General features: G+C 36.2%; 1 protein-coding gene across 1 annotated transcript in view; it reads right to left on the bottom strand.

The window, feature by feature from the left end:
• TTC27 (tetratricopeptide repeat domain 27) overlaps positions 1-24,534 on the bottom strand; it is a 144,926-nt gene that overhangs the window by 37,489 nt on the left and 82,903 nt on the right. Inside the window, exons 11-12 of the mRNA XM_026081204.1 lie at positions 3,404-3,499; positions 1,098-1,220 (exon numbers count right to left, since the gene is read on the bottom strand). Of these exons, the coding sequence (XP_025936989.1) occupies positions 1,098-1,220; positions 3,404-3,499 (219 nt within the window). The remainder of the gene's footprint in view (positions 1-1,097; positions 1,221-3,403; positions 3,500-24,534) is intronic.

Genomic DNA, 24,534 nt, shown 5'->3' with positions numbered 1-24,534 from the left:
GCGTAGTCTTTGTGCTTAGGTCTTCATATAGGCATATATACATTCATATATTTAATGACACTAAGATATCAACAAAAAAAAGAACATACTTTTGTCTAAAAGTCAGTACTTATGAAAGCTATGTAAATACTGAATACAAGGTTTGACAGAATAAATTCCTGGGAGATTGCACCAGAAAGAAAACACAGCTGAAGTTACATAGGAATATGCATTGTTTCCAGGTACCATTTTCTAAAATCCTCCTTTCATTGCTCTAGTAGTAACAGCAAAACAACCAACAATAGGAGGGCTGCTACAGTCTGCTACCAGCATTTTTAAACAATTCTGTCATTTATACATAGAATTAGATGATGGCTTTAAATTGTTTTTGCCTGGAGCAAGTCACATGTAGCTTCAGTAGTGTTAAAGAAATGATGAAGAATTTGAGGAAAATATCAGTATAGACTGAACAGAACAGATAAAGCCTTTCAATCTCAAGAAGCCACTAATTATCTCAAATGTTTGATTCTGTAATTTTAGTAGTATGTTAACATTAAGCAATTAAATACAACAAGCACTGATGTTCTGTTGAACGTGTTTATAGAAACTACAGTTAAACAGTTTGAAATCAAGTGGGAATGAAAACAGATTCCCTTCCAGACAGAGTCCTTACCCACGACCTCCGCATCTCCCCATCATGACTGCTACAGCCTTCTGGAAACACCCACACTACACCTTGCTGTGCATCCACAGTTTCTAACTTAATTTTSCTCAGATATTTTCAAGAATCACTATCACCATCTTCTCTCTGAATCTAGACATGAAGTTTTCTCAGTAATTTTTTCAATGTAGCAGTTTTAAGTACCTTCTTGCCTTCCAAGTTATTTTTTATTTAGTCTTCTTTCATTTGCTCATGATCTCAGATCTTTTTTAGCATTCTAGAGGTAATGACAGACTCGTTTGTCATGTGCCCATTCTTCCTATAGGAACTTTCCTCATGGTAGCCCTACAGAAGTGAATGTCATAAGTGAATTGACAGCTCAAGTCAGGCAGTCCTTCCTATTTCAGATCCCATATCAAGACTCATCATCTCAGCTGTGAAAACCAGTTTCTCTTACCTTTCCATGCTGTCCTGCTCTTTCATAGCAGATTACTACATCTTCCCACATTTCCAGCTCCTCAAATATCTGTAAGGCTGAGCTGGTGCATCCCAGCTCAAAGAGTAAGCTTGCAAGCTGACGCTGGAAAGATAAATTCCAGATAATTGAAAATAGTTAGGTACATACTACTCTTTACATTTTTTTAAAGATATTAAGGGCACTTCTGACATCACCAAGATGCATAGAGAATATGAAATTATTCTACTGAAATCTCAAGTTGGAGCCTCAGAAATACATAAATATCTCCAAAAAAATCAATGGAACAATAATTGTTCTGATTTGACTCCAGTTCATGCCAATAACTTATTTTTGAACTAGTTTACAATGGAATACAAAGTAAGCAAACATGCGAAGGATGAATTGACAGAGCCAAACTGCCACTCCTTAAATCAGGTACGTGGCATGTGTGGCTGGATAGGAGTTGTAGCACTATGTTGGGAAAGCTGAGAGTGGGAAACAGAAGCTGAAGGTGGCATTAGTTTCTTCTAGCAATCCTTTGCTGTAGTAATTTGTACCTGGGGAGGTACATCACACACACATGAAGAGAAAGGTTCTGATATGATTTTGCTAGGTACACTCTACCAAGTGTAAATAGCCACTGTCCCAAACAGTCACTGCCAAAGGATGTTAGTTTTTAGTCAAATCAGTGCTGGATTTGAGCTCACGTTCATCTCCTTAGCTGAGTTTTCCTCACAGATAAGCCAGCCGCTTTGTTATTTCAAATTCAGTCTATTATTTCAGCATACTTGTAAAAATAAATGAGTAATTCTTTCCATTTAAACATAAACAAGGTATGTTTTCATGACTTTGAAAAGTTGTCCTTGGTCCTCTGTTTGCTTTTTAAGAGGAGATTAAAATCACATACAGTTTTTCAACTGTAAGGTAAATAAGTTTATCATTTCTTCATGTGAGAAATACACCATTTGGTTTGCAAGAAAAATGGGAGCATACTGTATAAAAGGGCCCCTAATCACGCTTTGATAGCCATACAATGGACCTTGCCAATGGTTTTGCTGATCTTGAATGGATTCCCTGAAGTTCCACGTAGATGTCACAGAGCGCTCTTTATAGGCTTGGGCTCAGGCTCTGTTACAAGGAGTGAGGAGTGACCATACACAAATAGATGCAGTAATCATAAACTTGAGTTGGCTACAGTTCTTTGACAAAAATATGTAATAAACTCTGTGAAAGTCTGTACCAAAGTAATTATTTGTCAGCTTGATATTAATTGCTTAGGAAAAAAAAAATATTTTCCAGCATCTGGAATTAAATCACATTTCTGTTTTATTAAATTTACTCAGAGTCACATTTGGTAAAATTTATATAGGCAATGCCTCTTTATTACTATAACTAGAAGACTGCAGCCATCTTCCATTATAAATCTCTATTTTAGCATTTCTATCTTTGGCTTGGAAAATTGGCTTGGATTGAAAAGTGCCACTCTGACAACTGGAAATGAAAACCACATTTGCTAGTTTTATTGCAAATGCCTGTTGAAAGATTGTGCAGAATAATTTGAAAATGCTAGAAGAAAATATGATTGGTGCACTCAGTTTACAAATCAAAAAGGAATAAAATAACATTAAAAGTAAACAACAGGCATGCCTTTGGAAGTATCTAACATAGACAGTTTTCTTAAGTTGGTTGTTAAATACACCACCATCAGATAAGACTCTAATGTGTAGATTTCTGTTGTAGAAAGTTTATGTTCAAGATAAACAGTATAGTTTGGGAAAAAGTATTTCGTCTACACTATTGAAAAGGCATGTGTCTAGGAAATAAAAAATGTCTCAGCTCCAGGAGTTCTTTAATGTACCTTTGACTCCTGGACATGGTTGCTTTGACCTTGATACACTTCCCGAAAGCAGCTCAAAGTGAATGCTCATTAAAAGATGGAGAAAAATGCAAGTAATAAAAGTAAAACAGTAATAAACAGTAAGAGAGTGGCAGGATTATTTTTACAGGAGGCATGTTGGAAGTTTGAAAGATTTTGTTCATTTTTAAATGAAGGAAAAAGGAAAATAAAGAACAACTGCGCTACAAGCAATTATTTCTGTGTATGACAGAACAAGACTTCTGAAAGCCAAACAGTCTGTAGAATCTGATTTCTTTCCAGAAAAGCTATTGTGGTGTTAGGCTATGTCTTTATTTCTACAGTGTTTCAATGCAAGACCATATTGTACCATCTCAACTTTGGAGTCATACAGTAACAAAAGTAGTGAGAAACAGACTCAAACCAAGTTTCATATGGGGTTGCTTCACACCTGTATGGCCCAACGTGGCGGCACCTGACAACAGTAGAAAATCTTCATGCGCTCCGATACTAAAGTATTTGTATCTTCAAATTGGTCTGCAAGTGCCTGTAAATGCAAAGTGTGTTCTGATTTAGTGAAAAAAATTCAAAATGTTCAGGACTCAGGTATTCATGACATAACACAGAAATTATATTAAAGATAACATGACATGACAGCAAGCTTATACCATAATATGATACAGGTTTTTTTATTAAGATGACAATACCCCACTGTAAGAAAATTTAACAAACATTTATGTAAAAATGCTTTATTACAATTAATAATAAATAAAAAAGCTTTGAAGATATTCAAACTTCTATGTGCACAAAACAGGACTAAGAACCAAATTTAAAATCCAAACCAGCATCAGAAAGAAATGCTCTTAAGAGAAGATTGAAGAGTAAAAATGTGTCAAATGAAGTCATTTGTCTAATGCATTTCAATTCTTTTGCTAGCTTTTCCTGACAAAGATAACACTGATGTGCTTTAAATATGAAATTTCTTATAAAAAAATAAGAGAAAAGACATACAACGCTCTGAGTCATGCTTTGAGAAACACAGTTCTAATATAGAATAAATTGTTATGACAAGTCAATTCAGGCCTTTTTTTGTTTTGGGAGAACTGTGGATGTTCTGAAACTGCTGAACTATTCTGAAACCCTGTGAAAGAGAGTAACAACTTTTGCATAGTAAAAGTGGAGCAATAATTTTTGCTCTGTAAATCCACTATCAAATTAATTAAATTGAAATTTAACAGCAGGAGAAATAAAGTAATAAAGGTAGCTACACCCAGAAAGTCAGTCAGAAAATAAGGAAGAAACTCTTTCAAATACTAGTCGTCAATAAAACTGCACATATAAAATGTAAATAAATGTAAGGCCAGAGATACAAATTAGGAAACATTAAATTACTTGCCTTCATATAATTAATCTGTCCAAGTCTCACATATAATTCAGTCAAAGATTTATAGAAAGAGCTAGGAATATTCCCAGAATTTTCTCAGCATGGAAGATGAATGCAGAAAATACAAAGATTTCCAAACGAAAAGTTGGATACGATCCCTCTCTTTCTCTCTGTCTCTCTCTCTAAATGCAACTATTGGCTACCTACCTAATTTGCATCATGAAAGTAAATAGTATTTGTGTAAAATTAAAATTCAGTTATGTGATTTAAACTGCCAAGCAATTTATAACTGCCATTGACTTTAAATGGGATCTGTTGGGTGCTTCATTCTTTTAATAAGAAAAAAATCACAACAGGTAACAATAATTTAAGCTTTTAAATCCATGCTCAGCCTCCTAATATTAAATATTAATACTTAAAATTTTTAATCTTATTCACATTCTCTTAGAAAATTATCTCCAGAGACCTGTTCCCAGAGATTATCCAGAAACCTACCCCAAGAAATGGCCGAGGTGTATTTATAGGAAAGAAAGGGACAGACTAATAAAATCACATTCCTTTATACAGTTGTGAACAATCCAAAAGGTGTCAGATTCAAATAACATCTTTAAAATAATATTAATTAAAGAGTTTACTTGATTATAAACTATAAAACAAATCATATTCTGTTTTAGTACTGCTGAACTGTTCTAACACTATGCAGAAGCACATTTTTCTATATTCTATTACAACAAAAATTAAATGAAAAATTGTTTAATTCCTCAGGTAATAATTTTACAAGACTAGACAAGATAGTAAATTACAGTGGGAAATTTTGAAAAATAATTGCCCTAAGCCTGAACAAAGCCAGAAAATCCTAAATGTTTCCTGTAAAATAAGTTTTTTGGGAGAATAAAACATGGAAGACAGAAAATGTTTTAACTCAATCAAAATGTTTTATCCTTGTTTTAATTTTTTTTATTTCCCCTGTTCAAAAAGAAAAACTGGAATTTAAAGAAAACAGTTTTTCAAAAGCAAAGTATTTTATTGGAAAGTTTGTAGCCATATCTACTTTCTACCCCTCTTATGTAGAAAAGCCTAATGTAAGTGACATGGAGAATATGACTTTTATCAAGCTGAATTCTCCCCTCTCCTAAAGTAAATACTGTACTCTTTCACAGTTCCAATAAAAAGTAAAAATGTAGGCAGAACATTAGAATGTTAGACATTCCCTGAAAAAAAAAAAATGCTGATGAACTTAAAAGTTATTAAAATCCATGGTTCATGCACTCTCTCGTATGTTGAAAAAACAGGAAGCTCTGATGGTTCTGCATACTAGTGATGTGTGGAAAGTAAGCTATTAGAAGATTGCTGAATTCTATGTTTCTGAATAACACTCGAAGAAAAAAGAATTAGGTTGTATAAGGGGCGGATAATCAGAATCCTAACCTTATTCCACAGCTAATGACTAAACACAGACTATAAACCAATAAAATGGAAAAGACAACACTACCAAATGAACATTCTTTCACATTAATAATCTTCAGCATAAATACTGTCTCAGGAAAAAAAATCTGTATAAATACAGAATCTTTGCAACATAGTCAAAAGATGTGTATTTGCTTAAGCAGACTCTCAAATTCCTGACTCAGAAGTTCCTAAATAGAACTACGGCACAAGCCAACTAAAATTCACAGCTCTAAGTGATACACAATTTCTTGTATATGCAGCATTTAAATACTACTAAGCTCAATGGATCAAAAGCCCCAACCCTGTAACATACCCTTTCCCAAGGCTTGAGCTGCCGTAGATACCAAGTTACTAAGTCAAAACTAACAGTACAGAGATACACAAATCCAGTCTGGAAACAACAACTATGTAGATGACTGTGATGGAATTTTACATCACAAGCAAAGACTACAGTATAGTCAGATGAAAACAGGAAAAGACAGCTCTAGAAACAAAAATCCCCATCTTATACCGTAGACTTTGGTAAGAAACTACAAAAGCACAGTAGGTAACCTGTGTTTGGGATAAGTATAGCATGTTACTTCAAAAAAGATCACATTAGAGCTTTGTCCACTTTACTAGTCAATCATAAATCACACTCCGCTAGTAATTATCCATGAATTGAGTACATGAAGTTTGTTAAGGGTTGTTTCCTTGTTTCACCTCGGATATCTTTTCCATACATTCATTCCCGTTGCACTTCCCTGCTTTGCCTCTGTGTTCAACATCAAATGTAACATCACGATGGTCTTGATGGTAAAATACTAACTTTCATTTTAAGCCTACCTCAATTTTAATCTCTTTATGATTTTTTATTCTTTTTCTAGAGCTGAAGGAGTTTCAGCTTTTTCTTCTTAGACAAATCTTACCTCTATACTTAGTTTTGGAAAATACTGCTATATTCCTATAGTTTCTGGTCTCTGAGATGGAGTTTTCTTTGCAACATAATCCTATTTAATTTCTCTGTGTACTTACAATAGCCCTTTCAAATTTGTTATTCATCCAATTAGGTCTGATGTCTTTCCCTCAGGGCTTTGTCTCTTTTGTTAAAATGTAATTTTTAGTTAGCTTTTTGCATGAGATAAATAAATGGTAAATCATCTTCATATCCTTTCTATTCTTAATCTCTTTATTCCAGATTAAATTGTTTACTTAGTTTCTCAAAAAATTGCCCCCCGGTATGTAAAACCGCAACCACACACAAGCATTTTTTCCTTCCACTTCATCTGAAGGATCTCCTGATCCAAGCTTATTTAGGGAAAAAAATCCAAACAAACAAACAAAAAAATCAAACCAAGCCTTCTCTTTTCAAGAGATCAAAATATTCACTATTTATCAAAAACATCTTGAAAACAGAATCACAGTTTTGTTTGTCTGGCAACTATTTAATTCCACCAGGATCTCTCCCCTCAGTAACACTGAAGATAGGTCTGTCCATATCCAAATTTAACATCGCTGGCCCCAGTAAATCATCTCCCTCAAAGCAGTCATGATCCATACATAGCATTTTTTCCATGCTATTTCTTTTTACTTCTTCCCAGTTTTTCATATCATCAATACACAATGTCAACGCAACACTTCTCCCTTTACCTATCTTTTCTGACAAGCGCATTTTCACTTTTAATGTTCCAGTCACAATTGTTCCACCATTATTTCTTTCATCTTTGCAACAGTTGCTTTCACATACTGAGCCAGTACTTTTAGCTTGTCTATTTTGTTTTCGAGGCTTCTTCCACTGCTAACCGGACATCCAGCTGCTTCCCAGGGACCACAACCCTGGTAAAACACATTAGTTTTTACTACTTTACTACCTGACTACTTACTGCGCACTTACCAATACTCCTCTCTGCCCCTTCTTGGCCTCCTCTATTCCSTCATGCTCTTTGATGTATCCTGGTACACTTGATGTCCCTCTTTGGTTTGTAGGCAGGAAGATTAGACAAGTCTTTCCTAATCTTCTCTCACTTCTCAGTCTAGAGGATCTTGTCAGCCTGCCACAGTCAATCCCCAGTTAGTAGCTCTGGAGCTCCAGTGCAACCATCAACTGAAGGCTCCTTTTTACCTGAATGCTCCCAACTGCCATAAACCACAGTGTTTCTCTGTCACCTAATCCTGAGCAACATGCTGACTGTGGCATTATCTTGTCTCGCTTTTGCCCTCCTTCTCTAGCAACTCTAAAATGCCCCACTTCTTAAAGATTTTTCCCAAACTTACCACAGGTTAACTTGATTTATAGCACAGGAAAATCGGTACTGTCATACATTTCAGTCTTTCCCACTCTTGCCATGGTCCAGCATGTACTACTCATCTTGCATCTTAATTCCCAACAGACAGATTCATAGAGGAGAATGAACGGAAAAGTGCTTTTCAGTCTTGCCTAATAAGGAAACTCCAAACACTTAGGGCTACCTTTTCAAGATGTTTTTGTGATTCTCAGACCTTTTTTCTTCAATTTCTTCTTAGGTATGAAGGTTCCTTCTCAAAATTGCACACATCAGCCTGACCTCTCCATGCTCTGCCTAGCCAGGTATTGTCATTTTCCTTGCCCTGCCTCTGTTCCTGCCCATTGCCTCTGAATGTTTTATAACCAAGTCAATCTCACTGTTCTACTGCTCTTATATTCTAGCTGCTCCCTTAGCTCCATGCTTCTTCCAGTAATTCTCCTGCCAGCCATATGCCCTACAGCTAGGTTTATTTGGCAGATGTCAGAAAATCTTTAGCAATTTAGCCTCCTTAACGTTCTCCTCCTTTATATCATAAAAACATCAAGCTTCATCATCTGACTATTGGTTACAGTTCTTTCATAAACTTTGCCACACAATACTTCACACAAATTAATTTTAACATACTGAAAAGTGGTGAAAATACCAAACTTCTATATCCATCCGTATACTTTCCCCTGTTCTGGTCCACTTCCAGTGCTGATTCACTCAACATCATCATTTACCCGTTACAGGAGAAAAAGTATTAACCCTCCCCCAATTACTCATTTAATCCATCTTCTCCTTTTGGTGACTGGCTGTCTTGCCTTTCAGCCTTCTCCTGCGGCCACTCTTCACCCTTTGCTTAGGCTTAGGAGTTAACTGTATACTAGCAGCTACCATAAACAGGAAGCTTCCCCTTGAGAGCTCCAGTGGCAAGTATCTCACACTCACAAAACACAAATAGCAGACATGGTAAATAAGATGCAAATGAGCAACCAAGATGAATAAAAACCTATCGATCCTTAAAGAACAAACCCTATTCTTTCCTCACCAAATGTCAACACCAATACAAATTTCCCCCGTTATTGCTCTGCTTACTGGGCTCAGGAAATTCCCAAACATATAGCTGAACACCTTCCATTCTAACCTCCCATTTGACAAAAGTGTACTAGGAGTACACCAAAAATTAAATGTATTCTCAAGAAAGGTAGAAGGAAGGCCTTGCAAAAAACACATATGAAACTGAAACAGTACATCAGTATGACATTAACATAGGTTTTAAAAATTAACAAATAATGCAGGTTTTACCAAAGGCTGACTTTGGGCATCTGTCTTTACTTATACAACCTACACACCTTTTAAGCGCTGGAGTGTGGATACCAGTTTTGGGACTGCCTGGGTGGTCTTGACTTACCTGTCAGGCACCTAAGTGCCAGACTACACAAAGGCACACTTGGAATTGTTCGGCTGCCTGCAAAGAGATTTGACATAGCGAATTTCCCTGGGAAAAGGTGTTTGGAGACCATGGGGGATAAGAATTAAAAATGTATCTGTAGTGAAAATGCTCCTGCTATCTCATTTCATTATTACTATGGCTCCTAAGAATGTAGCAGGTATATGGCCCAAACTGAACTGGGCTTGCCTATGTTATTTACTCAGGAAACAAGAGGAAAGCTTCGTAAAGGTAACAGCAACTCCATGTATAACTCTGTGGGTTATACAATTATAAAGTTCATACTTTATTCAGAAAGCTTATTTTACAAATTACAGACAAACAGACACATTCGTCACCAAAAGCTCCCGGGTTCCTCACCACAGCACTTTGTCACCCAGAAAACATGTTTCTACTGCTCAGTGCTTATGAAACAAGACTTGGGCTTTTTTTAAGCTTATACAACAAGAAGCCCTTGTGCACCCTGTAATGTTTACAAAGACTTCCATAAAACTGCCAGAGGTTCACTGTTAAATTAATCCATGCAACCAAACACAACTTTCATTGAACTTAAAACCTAACTTTAAATGCACCTTTACTTTTTTGGGGAACAATATTAAAATAACATAAAAGCTACATATACATATATAAAAGCTACATAAAAGCTTCAAAAATTTAAAAGGTTCTATTATTTTTAAACATCCTCTGCCAAATTATCCTAACAATAAATCCTGAAAAACTCTGGACAAGAGCGAGCTATAATCAAAGTTAATTTGGGATGTGTTATGACAGTAAGTGTCTCAACCTTGTTCCACAAGAGTGGAACCAGTAATATATAAATACAGAATTACTAATGAAGGCTGTATACTCCACTGGAAAAAAAAAAATTCAAATAATCACTGTCTAATATTAAAAAAAAAATCATGCACATTAGAAAGTAGATGACAAATACAGAGAAAATACAATTAAGGTTTTCTGTATTGTCTTTCACATGAAATCAGATATTCCAAGTTTTTCTAATGTACTGTTAGATATTTTAGTGGCTTGCGGATATGGAATTAGATTTTGAGTTACATTCTTTTTTTAAGCTTTAAAAAAAAAGCTTTAACTGTAACTTCGAAAAGGCAAAAAATTATATTTACAATCCAGACAACATCAGCTTGTTGCATCAGCTCTTTGTCAACAGAAGTGCTCCAGTAATAAGGCCACTGGGACAGAGATAACCAAACCTCTAAAAGTCAATAATGGTCAAAATACTTAATCTTGCAATGAAGCCATGCCAGAAATTATGAAGCCATAAAAATATTTTTCATATAGCAATCAATGAAGTTTAAATTTTATTTAGTGGGAAAGAATAATTTTTGGTTGATAACACAGAGATATAATGCGGAATTAACAAAAACTGTCTAGATTTGTCTAAACTTCTTGGATATGGAGACTATGACCAAACAATGATTGCCTTATTTATTGCCAATTTTATCACTAGCTAAAAAGACATAAAAAGTATATTCTGATGTACTATTACTCACAACCATTATTCAGAACAGCATTTTGAACAGACAGGAATTTGTTGCTCGCAAACTAAAATGACTTAAAGGAAATCATGGGCTATCCTTTTTAAAAGTTCACAGATTTAAAATGATATTTTTCTGTTAAATGATGAAAATCTCTGAAGAGTCAAGAACTAAAGCATCCAAAACACAAAACAAAAGCTATTAACCAAGGATGTATTTCAACATCAAGAAAGAACCCTCCTCTTCATTTACTGAATTTTCAAAGGGGAATGTATGACTTTACAATCTCAAGGAAAATTTATTACAATGATCAGTTATAAATTATGAGTGATTCATGTAAACTTGAAGACCGTTTCTTACATTGTGCAGAGATGGCAAGAGGACGATGACTACTGGTCAAATGGTGTGCGTATTTAAACCAACTGGAGCACAATGTACCACATTTCTCCCTAAGAACTAGCAGTCCAACAGTTGGTTTAAAATTTGTTAAAATTAAATTTTAAATGTTTTCTAGCACTGCCTGCCTACTTTGTATAGCAAACGAATGATTACAGGGGCAATCTGAAAACACAAGGACTGCACAGATGTCAGGATACTTCATGGAGAGAAACTACCAAGGCAATGCAATTCTAGAACTAGAAAAATAAACAGCACTTGAGACAAGGTTCAACTGAAACATCCAAGGAGGATTGCGGCTGCAGGTTTAAGGCTTTCAAGGCATTTGCATTGGAAGTAATGCTTTAACAAGTGCCTCACCCAAGATTTTGATAAGAACTTCTTGATTGCACAATCACTGTATTTAAATAATTTCAATCTTTAGAATTTGAGGTTACTTGCTTTTTTAAGAAGTCACAAGGAAACAGCCCCAGTTTCCAGCAGCCTCACACAGACAGAAGAAAAAAGGCTGATTTCCTTTAATTCAGATGTAAATAAGACCTGTTCTATGCGTATTTTTTCAAAGTAGTGTAACCCCTTTCTATATAGCAGGCTGTGATTCCCCAGCTTCTGTGTGTGTTTGCGCGTGTCTGTGTCTCCATGTGCATGCATTTGTGTTTTGTTTTTAATCCTAGATTGGATCCAGAAGTCTCCTTGATCTGAAAAGAGAAGAGGCCTTCTTTTACTGGATTCTGCACTAGCCACCCTGTAGCAATTTAAGTGGCCTATTTTTATGGATTCTTCAGTTAAGATGGTCCATCTCCCAAGAGCATAAGTGCCCATAATATCAAGTATGCATTAAATCTTTGTTAAAAGTCTTTTAAAAGCGTTTGTTTTATGGCTTGCCCTCTGCTGTCTCACATTTCTTTCTCTCCCTAAACAGCTCAAGAAACTCAGTATCAGTTACTCTTCAGTCAGATATAGCCATATGCAAATACTTAAGTGTTTAAAATTTAAAGTTCTGCTGTATTAATAATGCACAACATATCTTTCACATACATTCGAAAGAGAAAGATACTGTATTCTGCAACGATTTATGTAGAAGGTATCTGATTTCGTAACTTTATCACTTCTTTTAAAATTTATTTTAATACTGAAAAGCTACTCATGATTTAGCATGTAATTACATGTTTTATAAAATGTTTTTTCCTACAAATATTAGAACAGACTATAAAACAACAGTGAAAACTTCCTGCACTGTCTCAAATATTCACACACTGATTGGACAGAGTCTGTGCAACAGTCACAGTTCTGACAGTGACACAAAATCAGTGCTCAGTGATAAACACATACACACAAACAGTTTCTCTCTCTCTTTTTTTTTTTAAATCAGATTTGGGCTTATTTCTGCATGTAGCAGTTTGCTGGAATACAGAATATTTTTGCCTGTGTTCTTTCCTAGCCTAATGCTTGGTCTCTGCCTGCCATCTGTCTGGTCTGTTTTCTCCTATCCACGCACTCTGTCACATGCCAATCAGCTTAAGGCTTTTCAGACAGCAGAGAACGTTGGCCAGGTACATACTGGTTAAGCAGAAATGCCCTGGCATACCTCCAGAATAACACCTAAGCCATAAATGGTTTTGCCTTCTTGATAGTCAGCACTGTTAATAGATATGTTCTCTCAAGCGTGTAGGGAACTATTAGCAGGATCTGATGAAAGCTCAGGTTGAGGACATGCCTGTGCTGGCTCAGAGGGACACTGAACCCAACAGAGACATGGCTACTCCACTTTCTGTTTCCTGGGCTGAGAGGAATGCCAAGATAGGCTTTTGCAGGACAGCCCTCTCTGTGGTATTGGCATATGGGTTTAATTTAGTTGTTCAGTGCCTGACATCAACCTAAGTAATACAGCATTCTCGCTAAGAGAGATTATGCCGAGACATTTTTTCTAAAATGTTTTAGGTTTGACGCATTTAAGGCTTCTATGGCTATTCCCTTTACCTAAAGGCATGAGCAAATAAACGTTTTTAACAAGGGCTATGTCTATACTTTAGCAAAGAAGAAACTTGCTTGTAATCTATGATACAGATCTGATTGATCTTATGCCAGATACCATTTATTCCTTTGTACTGTGATCTTTTCCCCCTCCATGTCAGGCATTACAATAAAGTGATACACAGAATAAATTATGTCAAACATTTGTGTTTTCTAATGCATAACAGGTATATTTTTTGAGCGACTTGGTTCATCCTCAGCAAAGCCACAAACAGAAGGAGATAGACAAGCTGATCCCTTTATTTTAATAACATTTAAATGTAGTATTTCATTGTTAGCTTATGTATGATACTCAAAAAAAAAAAAAAAAAGCCTCTATGACACATTTAATCTATTCTGTATTCAAACGGGAACACACTGTTCAGGGAAGATAATCTATGGGAAACAACCTGTACTTTTTCTATCACTGTAAGACTTGAGTTTACCCACCATATACTCTGCATATTTGCATTTTGTTTACTGTATGTTTATTTTGTTTTTGTTTACTGTAAACTGTACAATAGTATAAGTAACACAAAAACATGACAAGTCATTTGTCCATAATAAGCAGAAAAAGCCTCATCCAAATTTGATCACAAAACATATTACAACTCTTGAGAAAAAATGCTTATGCTTGGCAAAAAAGTTTTAATTAGAACTTCAGAATGAGATGGTTATTTCTAAAGAATTTAACAACAAGACTTAAAATAAAATAAAACAACTAATTCCAGAGGAAAAGTTAAGACCATGTTATTAATTGCAAACATGTAAACATTTTCAGCTTCTTTCCACCTGAGATAGAGACTGGATGGGATGCTGCTACACAAATTGAAATCTTGGGAAAAAACTACAATACAAAACAAAATGCTTTGTCTTCAGGTAATGCAATAAGGTTTTTAACCATCAATCATACCAAGCATAATTCTTTCATGTTACCAACAGTATATGCTGTCCTTAGATGCCTGTAAGGAGGAGAAGAAGATATTATATCTAATCTTATCTAGATACGTGTAACCGGAATCTACAGATATTCAGCTGATAGAAATAGCCAACGCTTTTTTTTTTTACCAGCAAAATGGTAAAATTTTCTTTTGCTGAAATCCGTTTTTTAAATATTTTCATTCAGTTGTAAATGTCAAGAACATCTTTTGTTACTTTGATGAAGGGAGTGGAGGATGAGAAGAAAGGAAAGACAAGTTCAGTTTCTTTTGTCTCGCATTTGATTTGAATGTCTAAGATAGCATCTTGGGACACCCACTGTTTTCTGCTGTTACCAAAAAAACCAAACCAAACCAAAATAAAACCCCACACCTAAAACCAAAACCCAAAACCTAAAGCCAAACAAACACCCCCCCCCCAAAAAAAACAAAAAACATTTTCCCAAGAATAGCTTCCCTAAACAGTGAAACCTTGACTGATACCCAGTAGTTTCTGTTGAAAAATTACTTGGCAGGAAACACACATTCTTCCAGTAGCTGAGCCTGACCCAGCAACCGTACAGTATATGATGGTAAGTACATTAGAAATATGACACATGGGCAAAGTGTTCAAACTTTAGCTGTCCCAAAGAAAGGGAATCACATACAAAGAAGTCTGTTTTCAATATACATATTTTCTTGAAAGACATCCAGTCCAGCTCTTCACATGTTCCTGGAAAGCTTTCTATACGTTAGGGAAAACCAAACAAAACCCCTATCATTCTCTGTTAATGATCTATCTACTTACCAAAAGAAAAAAAAAAAAAGGCATCTTCAGCAATAATTGGATGAAAAATATCAGTTTGATTTCAAGTACAAAATGAAAATATTCTAAATGCATTACATATTGTATGCCTGATTGGAAGTACATTCAAAGAGAAGCCCATCAAGCTCCTCAAAAGATTCAGTTCTCCTTTATCAAAGAAGCAGGAACTTATAGAAACACAACTGCTCCCAAAATCACACAACACTTTTGGGCACTGTCAGAATATCCAAAGGAAAATATATCTGTATTCAAAACAGTCAGTCTGGTATATAACCAACTAAAAAACAAAACCAAATTTGAATTCAGCAGGAAGGAGTTTTATGGTCTGTGCTGGCCACTCAAGCAAACAGGTTGGGGGGCAGAGGCTGGATAAAAGTAGATCTTCCTCTCCTTCACAGCACAGCAACTAAACACGCGGTTTATTGATAATATTGAGATTGAAATCCTTGCCCAACAAAACAGCGGCAGCTGAACCAAAACAGCCATGAGGACAACACACACATCCTTCAGTCTATTCACAACCTTCTAATTAATTACAGTAATGAGCCATAAGTTCCAGTGGCACCAGTTTCATGCTGGAGTCTTTTTTTGCTGAAGACCTTCAGGAGGCAGCGCACTGCTGCCAGAGGCAATGACACCCGTTCTCTCTGCTGCTCCTTTTACTCCAGAAACTCTAAACCAGGCCAGAGGGAGGAGGCTGAAAGGCAAATGAAGCCACCACCAGCAGCATCTTTCCAGCTACCACGTAGTAGGGAGGGAGGAAYGTGGGTGCATGAGACTGCTGGGCCCCAGCAGCTCACCCAGCCCTCAGCCTGCGCCCTGGGAGGGAGGACCGGGGCGAGGAAGGCACATTTCAGACCAGATGAGTTATCCCGGCAAAATGCAGGTTGAGAGCTCCTGAAATACTTTAAGACTGCACTATAATTTGGCATTTTATAACTTAAGTGCCTGAGCTTAGAATGTTAGTAGGAGCCTTTTTTTTGTGCACAAATTTTATACAGGGAAAAATGGACAAAAGCACAAGACGAAGAGTTCTGTGGTGGAATCATTTACGACATGTTTCTATTTCTAGGCAACTTCAATGTTTGCACAAATCTGCATCTGGAAAAATGGGCAGGTATAGCACAGAAATGTGTATAATAGCCACAAACAATATTATTTATACCATTTAAAATCTAGTTCAGGCACATGAGGTCACCTAGCTTACAAAAATGGCTGCACATCTGTCAAAACGTCCAAGTCTTATCACAAAAGCTCAGTGCTATTATTTACAATATTCAGACAGTTAGAAAGCAATACTGTGAAGAAACTGGATAACTGCAAAAGCATATGGAAACAATGAAAAGAGCCAATATCATATCATCATATAACTCTCCATATACCAATCCAAATGATCATCTGAATCAATGGTCCTTAAATCGGTTTGGAAACTTCAGAAGCCAAATATATTCCTAAATTCATAACTATAACTGGAACAGAGCAAGTACTAAATGAGTTGAGTTAGGCCAGCAAACAGTTCTTCAGTCAGAAGCTACATCCAGCCCACACCACTGCAAAGTTTGTCTCCAATAAAATTGTTTCCAATCAACTGATTCTTTACAGACGACATTCCCAAAATTTCCTAACTCTGGAGGTGTAGAAACCACATACAGTTACTAGATTTTTTTTTTTTTCTTTTCATATAGCCCAGCCTTCCCCTGTAACTTCCTAGAGTGCTAGACCTTTGGCATACTGGAAATTTTCTTCTGGTAGAAGTATTTATTTAAAAAAAGCAGTTATCACTCTCTACTACAGCATCATGGTTACAAGCTAATTTCAAAGAATGGATATTTGCATTTTTGTTCTCAGATTCATATATGATATAATAATCTGGAAGAAGAAAAATAAGTTTTTCCATCATTAATTACATAATAGTCCATTTTTTTCTATTTTCTTCATCTTTTCTATAAGCACTTTTATTCTTCACTGTTTCTAAACCTACCTCACAAAGGTCTGTCACCAATTCAATTACCTTTCTTACAAATCTGTACACCCCACTTACTGTGAATCAATACTCTCTGGGTCAATGATTATAAATCCATGAGGCTTACGCTTCATCAGTTTTGTTGCTGAAACTCATCTACCCAAATCTTACTTCTAACTGGTGTTCAAGAACTAAATTGCTTAACACAGTCTCTGTGATTGTCTGTGGTGTCGACCCACACAAGAAAAGTGAAATGCTTCTGATATAATGTTCTAAGACTCTACCCTAATTTGGCTATGGATCAACTTTCTTGCCCCTATTCTTATATTTGAGAGGAATTTTTTTCAGTTTTTGTCAGATTTTCTACTGAGGAGGATCTCCTTTAACAATGAGTGCATGGTTTCTGTTAAAATCACAGCTTGCATGCTGATCTGAGGAAATAAAATCTTTTTTATTCTATCAGAAGAAAAAATGCCTTACTGATTGCTTACTGCTTTTTCTTTCTCTGTTGAGTGGGTATATAAGGGCAAAAACAAAGACCACTAATTACTGGGGTTTACAAAGTTAGTTCTAACTTTTTATCTATTTCAACTTTTGCAAGTATTATACCACCTCATTTCCATAGTCTTTCACTTTAAACACTTCAAAAACTAAAACCAGTCTCCAGCCTCTCATTTCCTGCAATGGTTAAAGTAGCACTAAAATACCTCCTAATGGAAAAAAAATCCAGAACAATGCTGGATCTGTTTCAAAATATTAAAAAACAAAACAAAAAACACCTACAATACCATTTGCCTCACTGTTATTGTACTTATTCCCCAGTAATTGCTTCCATAGGTCTAAGCTTTGTTTCAGTAAATAAGCAGGCCCTATCAACTACATGTAAGACTATCAGTTAGTCTTTTAAGACTAAGCGTGGCAGCTTCTGCTCAGTAGAAATACTCCAACTGAATTCATCCTCTTCATTTTGAGGGACAGTTTATTGTGGCCCTGGCACTTCTCAAACTACAATAGCGTACCCACTTCTCATCAGCCTCCAAAACCCATTCAATTTGGCAGGCTTTGCAGGGGGAAGATTGAGGGTATGCTCCTTCGAGAAAATTGTGGGAGGGCAAGGACAACTGCTTCATTTTTATTTAACTGACATAATTTCTTACCCGTAAAAAAAAAGGTCACCACTATTGAATTATCATTGCAAAACTATCATTATCAGTGCATCTTATACTTGCTCCACATATTTCTATTATTCTTGAAAGCTATTAAAATCAAGAACAATTCTTAATTCATCCTCTTCATCCTAAGTTGTCTTTTAAAAGATATTTTATGAAGTAAATAGTTTCCATATTTTTAACTGACTACTCACCTAATCAATTTTAAAATTTAAATGTTAGAGAATGATGAATGGCATTTCCGACATCCTAAATAAGAAAAGTTATACTCATCATTTGTTTTAAGATTCTTTTAGATAGCAATGGAAACACCATCAGCAAAAAGAGCAAATACACATTATTATATCAATTAAATAAAAGTATATGCTTTGTAACCAGAAATTTGTTTTGCATTTACAACTTTCTCCTTTCTTATAGATAGCTTAGAAATGCATGGGTTGTGATTACACCATGTTACAAGACATTAAAATTAGAAGATCTCAGCTTTTCACACTTAATTTTATAGACCAAACAACAAAAACACGTGTTCTTGTTTTATCAGCTCCCAAGGAGTTTCTCAACTCTGAATGAACTAGGTATTGCACTAAATAGGAAAACATGCTTTTGCACCTGCATGACAGTCTACAGCTGTTGAGGCCAGGTTCACCACTTCAACGTGCTCTTGTTCAAGGCACTTTGCCAGTGATTTTCACCAGATCATGGATCTGATTGTCTTTAAATTTAAAGCACCAAAACATGCTGCTGGTATATTAATTTAGATTATTAAGTGTAGGTTTAATAAATTTTATAATAAAATATCTAAAAATTAATTGGATTGACCGATTTTCCTCTACCCTAGCTTGAGATGCAACTGTGTGATTGCTGAGACTTTTAAAAGTTGTTTTATAGGTAATGACTGCATCATCAACAGAGATATTGAATGTATAAAGATATTAACATTTTTTAAGTATTCAGCATTGAACTGATTCAGCTAAATTCACAATTTTAAATAATTGTTCTACAGACTTCCTACTGCATAAAAAAATAGATTTTTTTAAAACACTTCTTGTTCGCCTTAGTTCAGAAAACTGGACTGAGCATTTGGTTAAGTTATACTTGTTTCTACTGCCTACCTTTAGTAGACCTTCCATCTGTGATGTTTTTCAGTCTCTAATTCTATGGCCTACAAATTAAAGCTGTTTCTTATTTTCTCCTTTAAATGGTGGAAACTAGAAAGCTACTGTTTATGCAGTATTTCCAAGATCTTTCCTTTGTGATATTCTGGTAATTTATTCTACCCCACTCCCATTACTACTCTGTTCTTAGGCGGACAAATTAATTATTCTCTTTAAATCTGTCCCGTAAATATCCCCTATATGTTTAAGCAAGAAAATCACCCAAAGTTATTGACATCCTAATAACTTCAAATTTCAAAGTTCTTCAGGAAGAGACTACCTCTTGAAACTAAGGTATTGGTTTCACCTACACATACACTTTGATGGCAGGCAAGCCGGAACGTGAAAACTTTGTCAGACATCTCCACAAAAGTGGTGGCTAGAACTGAGAGGGCCGGACTAACCATAAGACTTCTTGTTTTTGCGTGGCTCCAGACCATGTGATGAACCTTTAAGATACAGGCAGGTATTGATAGCTCTACGGGGAAGTAGGCTGGGGCAGGAGTTATCAATCAGGATGTTGGAACCACGCATGTCTCTGTTCAGGGCACATGGTGTGGAGGAGGCTAGGAGTGCCAAACACCTGTTTTTCTAAGATGACCCAGGTAGTAGATTCTTGCTATGAATGTCTCTGTTACATCAGGCCACAGATCCCTACAGGTGTATATCACTTTAAAAGCAATATAGCCAACTAATTAAGAAATAAATATTAGCTTCTGTTGTCAATGTCATTTTACTAAAAAAAAGCTTGAATTTCATTATAATAGGGCTTGCAACTGGGTGGGGAGGAAAGCAGACCAGAGGAAATGAGTCCAACAATCCCAAATTAAATCTAAAGCATTTAGTTCTCAAAAGTAACACAAAAGAAGTCAAGGTCATAAGTAGAAGATAACCGGATTCATGCATGTCTGATGCAATATTTCCTTTCTATTTCAAACAGAGAGCCAAGCAGTGTACCAGACAATCTAGAGCACCTCCTATACTTACCATTTGGAATATTTTTGTTGTAGTCAAATACCACCACCTAAAGCAGCATGGTAAAACAAATAAGGCATCTAAATTGCACAACAGCATAACTGACTATCAAAATGATAAGCTGCTTGTTCCGGACAAATATTGAGCCTGAAGTTACTGATTGCCAGTATTTAGGATATGGATTTCAATATTATAAACTATCAATGACTTAGGCCTCAGGATAAATGCACTTACAGAGCACAAAAGCTTTAGAAATGTGTTATTTATATATTTATGCTATTTGTATTTATTTGTTACTTATTTTAGTGTTCCTTATATGAAATATTATTTTACACTTATTAGAGATATGTACATTACCCTTATCAGAGGGGTGGGGTTATTTGAACTTTTCTTTTTGCCCTAGAGAAAAAAGCTGTTTCATCTGTCAGTTATTTTATTTATTTTTGTGATGTATCAGAAGGCACAAGTAGAGGTTCCCCTAAAGTCTCTAGAAGCAGCTAGATTTATAAGCTCATTTGCCAAGAATGGATTTAAAATCAGACCCTTCCTTTTCTGTTGCAAAACCAAGGATATCGATATCATCCGTCAATTTACCAGGAGAGTGCTACATGTAAAATTAGTCCAAATATAGGTTAGATCATTTGGCTTTTGGCTAAAGAAAGACACATATGCCTGATACAATTGTACGTGGGGAAACTGACCCATGCAGGATGGGAAATTTTAAGTGCATCTTGCATAGCCCCCTAGTTGCAGCTAGTTAGTTAACTTTGCTATTGCCATTGGTGAAACAGCAGTTACACAAAACTTAGCAAAAGGTGCAAAACCTACAGGGGAGCTGCATATACTTTGAAATTGTAAGTCTGCACTAAATTCCAAGCTGTTGTGACTCTACTGCTTTTAGATCCCTAATCAGCTTCCTCTGGGGGAATGCAGAATTGCAGTGAATGCTGAAAAATATATCCAAAGACTTCTTGCACCAGGTTTTGCTTTCAGTTCTTTACTAATGAGGAAAGTCAAGAGAAGGGCAGAGAGAGAAATAAAAAGAGTGGAAGCTGTTACTTAAGTTAGAGATTAATTACAATATAGGATGCACAGACAACTGCCTTAACAAATAAGGGAGAGTGTGTTTTGAAATACTTGGCATTTGCAATGGACAGTGTGGCTCAATAAATTTAATCTGCCAATATTGGGCTATTTCAGATCATGTTTTGTTAGCTCACCTGAGAATACATATCTCCAGATCTGCATGGATATTTATGGGTCAACAGCTATAAAGAGGGATCTACTCCAATTTAGCAATAGGTGGGAATAGTGTGTGCTCCATGCCTTGCGTCTGGTCTGACTACATATGGAATATGGAACTTGATTATTTTAATTGTTTAGTTCTGTTCAAGTTAACCTTGCAATGTTCACTCTTTCTAGTGTAAAGCTGGGACAGAAAGATGTGCATGTTACGTTCTGGAATCTGCGGATATTCATATTTTTCTTCGTAATTCGCTATCATCACTTTGTCTATGCAAAAAGCATAATATTGCTGTTCATGTAGCTTAAGGATTCTCCTATCTGACATTGGGACTCCCAGTACCATCATTCTAATTGTCAGGACACAGAGTGAAGAGACTCTTAAAGGGAGGAAGGTAAAAACCTTCAGAGCTAAGATTCAAATGGCAACATTTGAAAAAATAGGAAGCTTATTTTTGGCTGCTCTTTAGAAAGTGTATTACACTAGGAGTGTAACAGCTCTGATACTGAACATAATTCTCAAATGAGCAAAGAGGCTTGTACTTTAAAAGTACTAGCTAAGAAAATATGAAGAAACTGTAGCCCATAAAGAATGGCTACATTCTTTTCTGGACACTGCCTAATAGCCCCGATCCAAATTGGCAAATAAAACAGTGCAGTAGAAAATTCCTAAGCAGAAAGCAGTACCTGGAAGACCATGCTATTCAATATTCTCTTTTTCCTAAGCAGTACGAAAGCGCTTCAGTTATTCCTGAAGAATCCTTGGCAGAGTGGATCTCTGGTTTTTTTGAGCAAAAGCCATAATTGCATACTGGAAGAAAAACAGATGGAGCCAAGAACCATGTTAATTATTTTGAAGTGTGTTAATGAGTTCAGTGTATCACCAGAATCACTTGTGTCATGTAACATCTTCTGTCAAATCTATCATCCACTTAAGCAAAATGAAATATGTCCTGGAAATGCATGTCTTGAGACTGAAATCATTAACTATCACCAAGAAGTCACTCTCCTTTGTGATTGATTTCTGAAGTAACAAGGTTTATTTCAAGGGTTCTGGGGACCTTATGATCTTGTGTGGAACTCATCAAGTAAAGATTCTGAGACACCTGGCATTTCTCCTCTTTTTAAAAACTTCTTGGAACATGTTCTAATAATAAATACAATTAATAATAGATGAGAACTATTAGGATATCAATGGAAAATCTCTACAGGTTAGAAGAGAAGGTGTTTCTTCTACTTACTATCCCCTCCTGAAGACAGTGATTTAAATCTCAGTTCCCGAGATCCCAGGAACTTTTCAATAAAACTTCCAAATTCATCTAAGACATCTCAGAGCCAAATTTATAAGTGAATCATTTTTCCCATCCTTCATCCTCAATCTCATCCAATACACACTTTAAAAGCAACTATTAAAATCTTATTTAATGTACTCTTAGGGTACAAGAGGGGGTGTTGAAGAATAGGGGTAGACTCCCAGTCCAGCGACCTGACAGTTTGGCTGAACAGACAGATGTTGCAATTCCCCTTGTCATACCCAAAGTCTCTTTACTTTGCTCCAACCTTGGTTTTCAGATGCCTGATCAGAAAGATATCTAGTGTAGGCATCAGGAAAACAGGGAAAAACCTGTTAGTCTCAAACCTGCCTAGATCATCTGCCTAGTGGGGGGAAGACTGCTCCCTCCTCCTTTTTAAACTCTTCCCCCATTGCTGAATTTGTCCAATACAGAACATGGCCAAATAAAGCAAAGGGAGCAAGTCGACATGGAGGGGCCAGTTTAGTTTTGAAAACAAAGAGGATCTGTTTCTATGATAAATGACATAACTTTCTTGCACAAATATTTAAAGACCACCAAGATGAGGATAACAAAACAGCAAAGTTGCATTAGCACAGGTTATGCCTCACAGTACACATGATGCCAGTTGTGTAGACCTATACCAGCCTCTTCTTTTTATAAATGTACACTGGACTCTTCAGGTTTGAAAAAGTTACACACCAACTACAAAGAACATCCACAGAATGTCTCTAGTAAGAAAAATTTAAACCAACAAGTCATAATTTCTTTTTGATGCACAGAAAGATATTAGTCGCTGGAAAAAATGACACTCTGAAGTACTATTTAAGTGAAAATTACAGAGCACTTGACACAGAATTCCCAATTACATACATCTGTGTATGACTAAGGATATAAAACAAGATCTCATGTGACCTTTCTGTCTTAGACATAACGATTAGCCCATAATATTGCCAGCCTGCTCCCAGCTCTCCTGAACTCTTATTAAAAACACCCTCTCAAGACACATTTCTCTCCCACTAACAGGCAAATTTCTCTGTTGCCAAGAAAAGCAAGCAAGCGAGAACCGTATGAAATACAGCATCCGTTGTATTGGGCTTTCTGAAAAATCAAGTGATTGGTTTAGAGGCCTGTTATCACCAGGTGCAGCCAGCAGGAGAAAATACAATCAGAGAAGGGGGATATAACAAGCTGACAGGAGCTCCAAGCATAAAGGTAGCCAGTGGAACCGCACAGCTTAAGCCCCGGGAAGTAACCGTAACAAGCCGCTGGGGAACAGGCATTAGCAGGCTACTGGTATGCCTGGCCGAAGAACTGTGGCACACGGCAGCTTCACCTCCTCGGCTGCCAGCAACAACCACGCTCTCGCTTCTGCCCCAGCACCCTCTGCAGAAAGCATGCCATTAAAATACAACTTGTTTCATTTCTAAAAAAATCTTTGAAATGGAAGAGTACGCTTACTTCACTTATCAAGAAACTGCAGTGAGATGTTAACCTCTAAGGGCTTAATTTTTATTTTATTTTTTTTAAATCACCCCTCCCTCTGTCCTTTTTCAAGGCTTCTGGACCACTCAAGATTCCCTTCTTCTACCCCTTCCTATTACTTGAGCTCT

The sequence above is a fragment of the Apteryx rowi genome, unplaced genomic scaffold (genome assembly GCF_003343035.1).
Source record: "Apteryx rowi isolate R43461 unplaced genomic scaffold, aptRow1 scaffold_54, whole genome shotgun sequence".
Taxonomy (NCBI): Eukaryota; Metazoa; Chordata; class Aves; order Apterygiformes; family Apterygidae; genus Apteryx; species Apteryx rowi.
The sequence above is the reverse complement of the archived record's forward strand: the minus strand, read 5'-3'. Positions and strand labels throughout refer to the sequence as shown.